General features: G+C 49.9%; 6 protein-coding genes across 6 annotated transcripts; 3 read left to right on the top strand and 3 right to left on the bottom strand.

Annotated features, from left to right (window-relative positions):
• Window positions 1-246: 246 nt before the first annotated feature.
• BO88DRAFT_346763 (polysaccharide deacetylase family protein) lies at window positions 247-1,385 on the top strand (the record flags this gene model as incomplete). The annotated part of the gene is made up of 4 exons (XM_025703350.1): window positions 247-352; window positions 428-1,005; window positions 1,083-1,186; window positions 1,250-1,385. The coding sequence occupies 4 exons, from the start codon at window positions 247-249 to the stop codon at window positions 1,383-1,385; spliced, it is 924 nt and encodes a 307-aa protein (XP_025559871.1).
• Window positions 1,279-2,989, bottom strand: BO88DRAFT_407003 (replication factor C subunit 4). The gene is made up of 5 exons (XM_025707305.1): window positions 2,795-2,989; window positions 2,502-2,722; window positions 2,341-2,440; window positions 1,862-2,284; window positions 1,279-1,799 (listed from the first exon to the last, which is right to left on the bottom strand). The coding sequence occupies exons 1-5, from the start codon at window positions 2,881-2,883 to the stop codon at window positions 1,574-1,576; spliced, it is 1,059 nt and encodes a 352-aa protein (XP_025559870.1). The 5' UTR covers window positions 2,884-2,989; the 3' UTR covers window positions 1,279-1,573.
• A 119-nt stretch (window positions 2,990-3,108) lies between these two features.
• Window positions 3,109-4,244, top strand: BO88DRAFT_407002 (uncharacterized protein). Its single transcript, XM_025707304.1, has 3 exons — window positions 3,109-3,940; window positions 4,003-4,071; window positions 4,132-4,244. The coding sequence occupies exons 1-3, from the start codon at window positions 3,586-3,588 to the stop codon at window positions 4,227-4,229; spliced, it is 522 nt and encodes a 173-aa protein (XP_025559869.1). The 5' UTR covers window positions 3,109-3,585; the 3' UTR covers window positions 4,230-4,244.
• On the bottom strand, window positions 3,832-5,825 carry BO88DRAFT_407001 (protein GET4). Its single transcript, XM_025707303.1, has 4 exons — window positions 5,597-5,825; window positions 5,240-5,496; window positions 4,980-5,132; window positions 3,832-4,921 (listed from the first exon to the last, which is right to left on the bottom strand). The coding sequence occupies exons 1-4, from the start codon at window positions 5,638-5,640 to the stop codon at window positions 4,332-4,334; spliced, it is 1,044 nt and encodes a 347-aa protein (XP_025559868.1). The 5' UTR covers window positions 5,641-5,825; the 3' UTR covers window positions 3,832-4,331.
• A 355-nt stretch (window positions 5,826-6,180) lies between these two features.
• BO88DRAFT_346731 (DXO/RAI1 family decapping nuclease) lies at window positions 6,181-7,775 on the top strand (the record flags this gene model as incomplete). The annotated part of the gene is made up of 9 exons (XM_025703349.1): window positions 6,181-6,255; window positions 6,312-6,554; window positions 6,624-6,655; window positions 6,709-6,736; window positions 6,786-6,793; window positions 6,850-6,953; window positions 7,003-7,173; window positions 7,257-7,556; window positions 7,630-7,775. 9 exons carry the CDS (start codon window positions 6,181-6,183, stop codon window positions 7,773-7,775), a joined length of 1,107 nt encoding a protein of 368 aa, XP_025559867.1.
• A 356-nt stretch (window positions 7,776-8,131) lies between these two features.
• BO88DRAFT_370770 (tRNA dimethylallyltransferase) lies at window positions 8,132-9,927 on the bottom strand. Its single transcript, XM_025704185.1, has 2 exons — window positions 9,799-9,927; window positions 8,132-9,718 (listed from the first exon to the last, which is right to left on the bottom strand). The coding sequence occupies exons 1-2, from the start codon at window positions 9,895-9,897 to the stop codon at window positions 8,309-8,311; spliced, it is 1,509 nt and encodes a 502-aa protein (XP_025559866.1). The 5' UTR covers window positions 9,898-9,927; the 3' UTR covers window positions 8,132-8,308.
• Window positions 9,928-9,992: the final 65 nt, after the last annotated feature.

The following is a 9,992-nucleotide window of genomic DNA, read 5'->3' as shown; positions in this document are numbered from 1 at the left end:
CCGATCATTTATCGCATTGGACCGAATTAGTCGGTTCCCCCCCCTCATCGGTCCCCTCACTGATCGACTAAGTACTATATAAAAGAAAAGTCAATGACCAAGGTCGGGGGGAGAGAGTTACTCCTCGGTTAAATCTGTAAACTTGACTGTCTATTTCTCACTCAACCCACTTATACGTATCCTACACTTCTGCCACATCATCCCAGATTAAACCCAATCTCCCCATTACAGAAAAAGAACACCAATATGGGCAAGAAGCGCGTTCTCGTCAGTTACGGCGTCGATATCGATGCCGTCGCCGGCTGGCTAGGATCCTACGGCGGCGAGGACAGTTCCAATGATATCAGTAGAGGTAAGCAAAAACCAACACACAACATTCTATTATACACCCACGGATTATAGTAGTACACTCACTCACACCCTGCAGGACTCTGGGCCGGCCACATCGGCACTACACGTCTCCTCAAACTCTTCTCCAAATACAACATCAAAGCCACTTTCTTCATCCCCGGCCACTCACTCGAAACCTTCCCCGAAGAATGCGCCATGGTACGAGATGCCGGCCACGAAATCGGCTTGCACGGCTACACACACGAAAACCCCTCCGACATGACCCTCGAGCAGCAACGCGACATCCTCGATAAGACCTATCACATGCTGTACGATTTCACTGGCAAGCCGCCGCGGGGCATCGTTGCGCCATGGTGGGAAACCAGTAAAGAGATGGCCGATTTGTTGCTCTCCTATGGAATTGAATATGATCATTCCATGTCTCATCATGATTGTCAGATGTATTGGTTGAGAACGGGCGATACATGGACTAAGATTGATTATTCCCAGAAGGCGGAAACTTGGATGAAGCCGCTGGTTAGGGGCCAGGATACGGGACTCGTGGAGATCCCGGGCAATTGGTACATTGATGATTTGCCGCCTATGATGTTTATCAAGTCCGCGCCGAATAGTCATGGTTGGGTGAATCCTAGGGATGTTGAGGAGCTCTGGAAGGTGAGTTTGCTTTTCTTCTGTCTTGGGGGTTGACTCCTTGGTTTGGGGGCCTTTCGATGTAACTGATGTTCTGGCAGGATCATTTTGACTACTTCTATCGCGAGTACGATGAGTTTGTCTTCCCCATGACAATTCATCCTGATGTGTCGGGTCGTCCGCATGTTCTTCTTATGCATGAGAGGTAAGTTGGGTGATTCTCTGGTTAGAACTGTCTCATGTGGGGTGCCTTGCTGATCAGATCTAGAATCATTGAATATATAAACAAGCACGAGGGCGTGGAATGGGTCACTTTTGAACAGATGTGCGATGATTTCAAGAGCAAGAACAAGCCGCCGGAGGGCGCCAGAATGCCATCTGCTCCCATGCCTGCAAGGAAGTGAATCCAGTCCTATGATGTATGAACTGAGCCTAATAAATGCTACCTGGAGTCTATATCAATGATAACATGAAAATGAAAGAAAGCGTTGATAACATATGCTAAATACCCCAGGGCTTGATATAGCATTGCTTTATAAACGCCCCAAACTCCAAGTTATGCCTGCATCTGATTTACACTTTCATTTTCATCTCAGTTCTTCGGTGGCTCAAAGAGCTGCGGCTTCATGTTGATCTTGCAAAGCTTCGCAACGCAGCCGCTGAGCTGGAGCAGTGACTGCACGCCGTCTAGGATGCGCATGTGCGTGAAACCAATCTCCCGGATGAATTCCAGCTTCGAATGTTCTGACAGAGTGGGAATTGTCTTGGTGACACGGAACATGGTGCTGATGATATCATGGGAGGAATACCCCAAATCCCTAAATAATAGTCAGAATAAATCCACACCTGTAGAACTAGCAGACTGCACCGCGATACATACCATAATTCATTGAGTGTCTCCAACGCCGCATCAATTTTGCCTTCCCAGCAAGCCTTGATCATTGCCTGGACCTTGATCGGGTGTGGGCTGTCGACTACCCTGAAAACGTTGTCCCCACTGACGAAACCAAAACCCGACCATGTACTCTGCAGGTTGTTGATAGCCTGACGCATATCTCCCTCAGCACTAAATACCAGCGCGGCAATGCCCTCTTCGTTATGTTCCACTTTCTCGGCGTCGCATACTTGCTTCAGGCGCTTGACGATTTGCGCATCAGTCAACCGAGCATAACGTAGGATAGCGCATCGCGACTGAATCGGCTCGATAATCTTGTTTGACTGGTTACAGGCGAACGCAAACCGTGTCGTCGATGAGTAAATTTCCATTGTACGCCGCAAAGCTTGCTGGGCACCTGATGTCATACTGTATCATGCGTGAGCATCCAAGACAGACGATATAGCTCATTGTCCAGTACGTACCTATCGGCTTCATCAAGGATGACAAGCTTATGGCGACCAGGCGGCAAGGTGACTTTCTTCTGGGCAAAGCCCTTAATCCGGTTTCGTACCACGTCGATACCTGTAGAGCAGATTAGATTAAAGCCGCCTCTCGTCTCCCTCTCATAGTGCGGTAGATGTACCTCTTTCATCACTAGCATTGAGCTCCAGAACCGCCTCCTTATATGCGTCTCCCAATAACTGTCTCGCCAAACACAAGATCGAAGTTGTCTTTCCAATACCGGGCATGCCCGAGATGATAACGTGCGGCATGTTTCCATCCTTAGCGATAATCTTCAAGCGCTCGACTGTTTCTGTGTTTCCAACAATGTCATCGAGGAATACTGGGCGATATTTTTCGACCCTGTTGTTAAATTTGGCAGTCAGTTTCGGCATTGTTAAGTTGACTTGAAGTGCTGGGACCTGTTGTACGTACCAGGGTAATTCATAGTCAGGAGGGGCGCCAGCCGTATGCGCCTTAAGGCCATTGCGAGAGGCACTGGCTGAGGATTCGGCTTGAACCATAGCGAATAATAACTTGATGTAAATGATATGCAACCTCAGGCTGAATGGTTTCGTTGTGTGCTAGACCAAGAGCAGGAGCAAAAGCGCTAATGATGGGTTAGAATTGAAGAAGCGGGAGACGCGAAAGTCGAGGCGGAGACGCGTCGGCATAGATTTGGCCCAAAAGGGTAGTTATTGTTCGCCGGTGCTGGAGCCCAAAGCGACTGGACTCCTGCACAATTCCAAAGAATTTCATCAATTACGATGGGATAATGCAAACAATAACCCTTTATACTATTACCGAGCCAGGTATAGAAATACCGGCCTTAGTTTGCTCAAGCACGCATTTGGTCTCAGAGGCAGCCAGTTGACTGATGGGTTTTGCTGGTGATGCCTTTCGGAATCCCGCCTTACAACTTCAACCTCAATACTTACCTAGGGTCCTCTGTATTCACGCCCCATAACCATAAGATATCGCTCCAGGCCAGCAAATATTATGCTCATTCAATCTCCTACGTCGGATATTCTTAGTTGCACCGTTCATTTCTAATTTCATTCACTCAGTCCTTTGGGTTGCTACAACAGCGACCTCACGACTACCGACTCCAGTTTTGCCTGGGCTCAAAACACATTGCTAACCAGCTTTAAGACATCCTTACACATTATACCTAATTGTGTACAAATTCAGTATTCCTCTATCCCTACTACCCTTACGCCCTCGCAATGGGAACAACCTCCGTCCGCCGCAATCTCTTCCACCACCACATTAGCAAACGCGCTGGCTCGACTGGCCCCGCAGGTTCATCTGCACAGGGCAAACCCAGCAACGGAACCTCTGGCCTATCATCGCAGCTGCTGCAATCAAATTCGTCTGAAGCACCTACATCTTTGAGCGCCGGATCCGTTGACAACGGTGAAATCGTGGTTAAGGACAAGAACGGTAGCTACAAGCTTGATGTCCCTGTACTACCCCCCTTGATTGGCGAAGATGGTGAGGAAATGGAGGGTATAGAAGGTGTGGGTGCCGGCGATGGTTCCGGCGCAGCAGGGGGCAATTTGAGCGCGCAGGAGAAAGAGAGTAGGTGGAGATTCAGCTCTGCGCCCCGAGGGCCCAAGTCAGGCGAGCTAATAACGAAGTAGAGATGGAGGCAAACCTCGTTGAGATGATGTATCGGAATCGAAACAGACAAATGAGTATCGAGCCTGCCGGTGAGCCTCGATTACATTCCCAGGATCTATGTTGCGATGCGATTCGGCTGATGTCTATAGAAATACTCAACCGTATACACCAGAGCCTTCGCAATAAGGTTGCCGCCTTGGAGGAAGATAACTGGATGTACGAGGCTGAAGTCGACTCAAGGGCCTAACCGATTCGTTTGCGATATGATGGTCTATACTAATCACTATGCGTGATGAATGATGCGTTCAGACTGCAGGCTACTACATCGTCAAATTCCCCAGGCATCCCTCTAATCGAGCTCCATACTCGTCGGAGGCGCTTCCACCCTCTTCGACCCTCCTCTGCCCTGAGGTGCCATCCGGGCACCAGCACCATCCTGACCGCCACCAAAGAACATGCTTCCCATCATATCCAGCAGCGGGTTGCTCTGTCTGGGAATCTTGATTGCGAAATATTGCTCGCCTATCTGAGATAGTGCGTCATCCCAGATTCCGACGTCTCTGATATGAGATGCATAATGCGCCGTCAACTGCTTATACAAATCCGAACTACCGCGCTGAATCGTAAGGAGCAGCATGCTGATGAAATTCAACAATGGCAGCGCGGGGAAGACGCGCACGTCAGAGCTAGCGCTGCTGACATCTTGCACGCCGAGTGAGGGGTTGGTGGAGGAAAGCTTTGACGTGAAGATAAGGAAGGCTTTGTTGGCGCTGCGAAGGTTTCCGATCAAGAGATATGGGAATACCGCGCGAGAGGCATAAAGTGCGGCAGTGTGCGGTTCGTCATGGGTGTACCACTCGAATTCCAGTTTGGCCAGAGTCTCAGCTGATTCCGAGGTACCAAAGATGAGATGCTTTTCCGCGTCATAGGGTTCGTGGTCTAGAGATAGCTGTTATGAAGTCGCCCTCGAAATCAGAATTAATATGGGTCTGCATACCTTCCGCGTATACCGATCCAGCGGCATGATGCAACTCAGGGTCGCCGCGTTCTAAGGGTCCAAACCTGCCACTCCAACCGATCATCTCCTGGATAAACCTTTTCCGCGTAGGCTCTTCGGGCGGGAATTCGTGCAGAAGTTCAATTAAGCGCTCTGTAGATAGAGGGAGCCCTCGGTCAGTCCGAATACTTCAAAAAGGCACCGTAATACATCGGCAACCTGGCGCGGCGATGTATAAGAGGACATAGGCAAGCACTCACTCTTCCGAGCCCGCCCCTCCGCATCGTCATTTCCTCCAGTGATCTCCCACCCCGCCTTTGTGTAGACCTCAACCACCAACATGATCGCCAAATCGCCGCCACTGGCAGAAGCACCCTGTTGAGATCCAGCTTTCAGTAGTGCGGCGGCGCCGCCAGCAAGAATCTCTGCCGCCGCATCGTAGTTCGCTTGCTTAATATACCGGGCAGCGATGACCCGCAGTTGCTGGTGAGCTTCATAGTAAGCACCAGAAGCGATCCTTCAGGAAGACAAGATGCGTCAGTTATCGGGTTCTTTTGGCAAAACATGTAGACATCAAGAAACTACTCTGTGGTGGAAGCAAGGCGGGGTTGGCTCACTTCTCTCGTTGTCGAGCTATTGTCTTGTCGATACGTGAGGTCATCTTGAACGGATGATTCACCAGGGGCGACTGTCAAAAGGGTCGGAGGTGCAGTGAAAACGATGGCTTGATATAGCGATACAGCCACACAAAATAGTGTAAGAGGGTAAAAGCGAAGATAAAGCGGCCACAACAAGTTTGACAGGCCTGAACGGGGGATGGTTGACGATGTCAAGCCAACTTGCGGCCGGGAAAGTTGATGCCGGGCGACTTTTGGTGGGGACGCGCTTCGGTTCTTCCAGAATGACGGGAGCAGCTGGACTGAACTACTGCAACGACGATCTAACTTATTTCTTCCACTCCGCATTTGCGAGCTGCAGGGTTCTTACCTAGCTATATTTGAGGTGGTTGGATTTGCTCTTACTACAAACTGTTTTCTTCCCTAGCAACATCAGGACACCTTTGACACTTGAGTTCATGCGGTCTTAATCCCTGGTATCATCTCGTGAAAGGCGCGCGCGCACGGCAGAAAGAGTACATAGAGTAACCCTTTCGGCGCATTTACATCCAGTCACCAACCAGACCCGGGCGATATCTCAAAAAATGGACCGCAAGGCCTTTGATATTCAGCCCATTGGTCGCTTCTACGAAGCTAGCGCTGCCATTCGACGTCCGAAGGTAAGCTTAGTATATCTATTTCCGAATGCCCAAGTCGGCCCTTAACCATTGTCCAGGAGATTGCATGTTTCTCTTACGATGATGAGCATAAGTTCCATCTCGGAGATTCATCGATGAAATACTACTATCCACCATGCCTCCCCGCGGACCTGAATCGCGGCTTCGAGTCATTTCAAAAACTAGATGATTCAGCTGATGAGCATCTAGACGCTCTGCTCGAAACAGTCATGGCTCTGGAACAAGAAACCCAGAAGAAATGTGAGGCTGATATCATCACATGGAGAGGCATGATGACCAAGGTAGAAACCGCCTATCATGTGTACCAATCTTATGGGACCGGGAGATATGCTCATGTTCCATTTGTCTAGATCCTTGCAGCTCCTTTTGATAATTTGAATGGGTGTGTAATCTCAATTGGTCGCTTTCCTGCTTCAGCCATTGATTTGCGTACAGATTTGAAATGAACGCGACCTGCTTCCAGGTATGTTATTGGCCATCGAATCGGGGGCTCATTGCTAATGTACCTCTAGGGCACAATGTTGGTTCATGCTAGCATGCTATATCTACCAGCTTTTGACTCTAATAACCGTCTAGATTCATCGAAGAGAACAACAGCTACAAAAATGAGCAGAAACGAGTTCAGAAGAACCAAAGGATGCCTCCGGGAATGGCGTCTCAGGATCAGATGGCCTACTGGGGTGAGACCTCACTTCACCTTGTTGCAGGAAATGTTATTGACCAAGTCAGGCTATAAATTCGAGACTCTGTCAGTGCTTGATCAGCCATGGGACCCGACTCCTCGCAAAGAGATCGAAACCCGAGAGGAACTCATTGTAAACAACAATGCCCAGTATTGTTCAGTGGTGCGCACTGCCATCGGCCGCGCACGCCTAGTTATTGGTGGGGAGGTAGATGCAAGTATGTCATAAGGCCACCTACCGCTCCATCGCCACCACATACAGCAACGCATATGAATATGTTCTAACGCATCCTTTTCACAGTCTGGGATTGCAAACCAGAGCGAAAAGAAGATCCTATCCATTGGGTAGAACTGAAAACTTCTGCCGAAATAAGGAATGACCGGGACATGGTCAAATACGAAAGAAAGCTTTTGAAATTCTGGGCCCAGTCATTCTTGCTCGGGGTACCCAAAATCATTGTCGGCTTTCGGGACCAACAAGGTATCGTCCATCGTCTTGAGGAGCTCGAGACTGCCGCTATACCTGGAAAAGTCAAGAAGCTTGGCCGTGGGACTTGGGACGGAAACATCTGCATTAATTTTGCTGCCACATTCCTTGAATGTGCGTATACCTTCAATCTCGCCCGCTAGAATTAGAAAGGAAAGCAAACAGGATGTAAAACTAACTGATGCAGGGCTTAAATCTACCATCCAAGAGGAAGGCACATGGAGAATACGCAAACGTGAGAAATCATCTCTTATTGAAGTCTTCAAGGTGGAAGAGAGTGGCACTGGCGATATCATCTCACCGGCATTTTCAGCCTGGAGATCCAAATCTTGAGCCATGCAAACGCTGAATCATTGACGGTTTTCTCATTCTTAATGGTTCTGCGTCTGTGGACTACTCCAGTGAAAGAGAATGTCGATTCTCACCAGTCGCGCAAAAGTGATAGGGCTGCTATCAAAACTGCAGATATGAGTATGCAGCCTCTTGACTTGATGCATGGGAGTTTCGCTTGCGACATCGTCTGGACCGACTCGGTCACTGGACAGACCTGATCAGTACAGTGACTAGTATGTGCCGTGCAATCACTGCATATAATGCTTTATATTTGACATCTATTTGCTGCCCCAAACGCCAAGTCCCATAACCAAACTCGGCCAGATGTTATGGGTTCTTCAAATGATGTCTTGACTGCACCCGCTATCTGCAAACATTTACGGTGTGAAAGGAAAGATACAAATGGGTCTGCTAGCATGCACTGCGCTGAAGTATCTCTCTACATAGTTACCCAAGGGTCTCACAGATACATTTGTATCTAAATGCAAGGCACCTCGGTGCTGTTGGAATTCTCTGAGACGTTTATTGTTTGTCTATCTGTCTTGAGGGGACGGAGGGGACGGAGGGGCTTGTACATCTGGCTCCGCAGGAGATTCAGGGCCCTTTTCCTGGCCCTCGTGTAGCAGCTTTTGTCGCTTTCGTAGATATTCATCACGCGCGGCCCGTTTGGCGGCGCTCTTCAGAGCTCGCCTATGGACCGAGCCGTTGATGTGTATTTGCCATTGATCATCGCCCATCATGGTCTTGCGGCAGATGTCACATGTCCTGCATTTGGTGACGGATCCCGACTCCTTCTGCGGCTGCGACTCCTTGGCGCCCAAGACTGTCCTTGCGAGTTCTGATAGTGACTTCGGGTCGGGAGTGGGTTCGTCTTCCAGCAGAGCGCGGACAAGACGTTCGGACGGCTCGGTAATATTCTGCTCCCATGCGTCGACATTGGTGCTGTCAAGGAGGTAGAGACGATTGGTCGAGCTTGCGTCTGCAAGGGCCTGCCATAACTTGTTTCTGATCCATTTGATTTGAGACATGGCATACTGCCGCGTTGCCGTCTTGATCGACTCAACACCAGATTTCTTGAGGGTTTCTAGCTCGGCCTTATCCACCGAGCCGGCATATAGTGCTTCAAAATAGGGTGCTAGCTCTTTGTATCCGATAGACACCCATACGCCGCGGCTCTGGTCAACGGAGACGCCCTGGGCTTTCTTTTTCTGGAGGTAATCCGACATCTGCCTGGCTTCTGTCATTAGCCCTTGCTCTAGCATCGCATCCACCCGTTTATCCAGTCGCATGTTGAGCGTCTCCTTCTCCGAGTGCACCCAGAATATCATCGTCGGGAATCGCAAGTGGCCGGCACCTGTAAGGGAGTCATCCCGAGTCAGGGCTGCCTGCTTCGTCCGCTGCTGTTCCGCGTAGATCTCCGACGCGGGCCTGCCGGTCTGGAAGTAGATCTCTAGGGAGCGGCGGATTTTGCGTGCTTCATTCGGATGCCATCGATCCGCCATGACCGGATCGACCTCTCTCAGCTTCTGCAGAACCACTTCAGTCGGAGCGTCGAGAATGGGCCATTTAGTCGAAGACTTCGGGTCGTTATCTTCCGTCAATCGAGTTTCTGCTTCCTCTGGCACATCGTCTGCAGTTGCATCCTCGCCAAGTAGCTGATCCTTAAACAGGACGGCTTGTGTATAGTAATGGGTACCGCCGACCAGGACGGGAGTTTTCCCTCTGGCGTGAATATCGTCAATGAGTCGGAGACTTTCGCTTCTGAATCTGCCCACGAACCATGGCTGTTCATCCAGCTCAACACAGCTAATCAGGTGGTGCGGGATACCGTTTCGCTCCTCGACGGGGATCTGGTTGGTGATGATAGGGAGACCGCGATACATTTGCATGGCATCGCCATTGATGATCTCCCCGTTAAATCGCGAGGCTAGGTCAACTGCAAGCTAACTACAACCGTCAGTAAGCAGTGCCTCACAAGAAAGAAAAAACAATCCCAAAATCCTGACGGAGTAAACGCTCTCACCTTTGATTTGCCCGTGCCTGTGGCACCGACGACAGCGATGAGCGGCTTCATAACGGAGCGGCGTTTGAGAGACATAAAGCGTCGGAGAAATAATTGCATGAGAGGAGATTGAAATAGGGCCGAATTAGCATCTTTGCCTCGACAAATTCATCTGGCAAAGAAGTCCGCGAGCTGGTGGGCTCGAAGGGAGGTAA

This window comes from Aspergillus vadensis, assembly GCF_003184925.1.
Source record: "Aspergillus vadensis CBS 113365 unplaced genomic scaffold BO88scaffold_22, whole genome shotgun sequence".
NCBI lineage: Eukaryota > Fungi > Ascomycota > Eurotiomycetes > Eurotiales > Aspergillaceae > Aspergillus > Aspergillus vadensis.
Note: the sequence above shows the minus strand (reverse complement) of the source record. Positions and strands in the feature narration are given on the sequence as shown.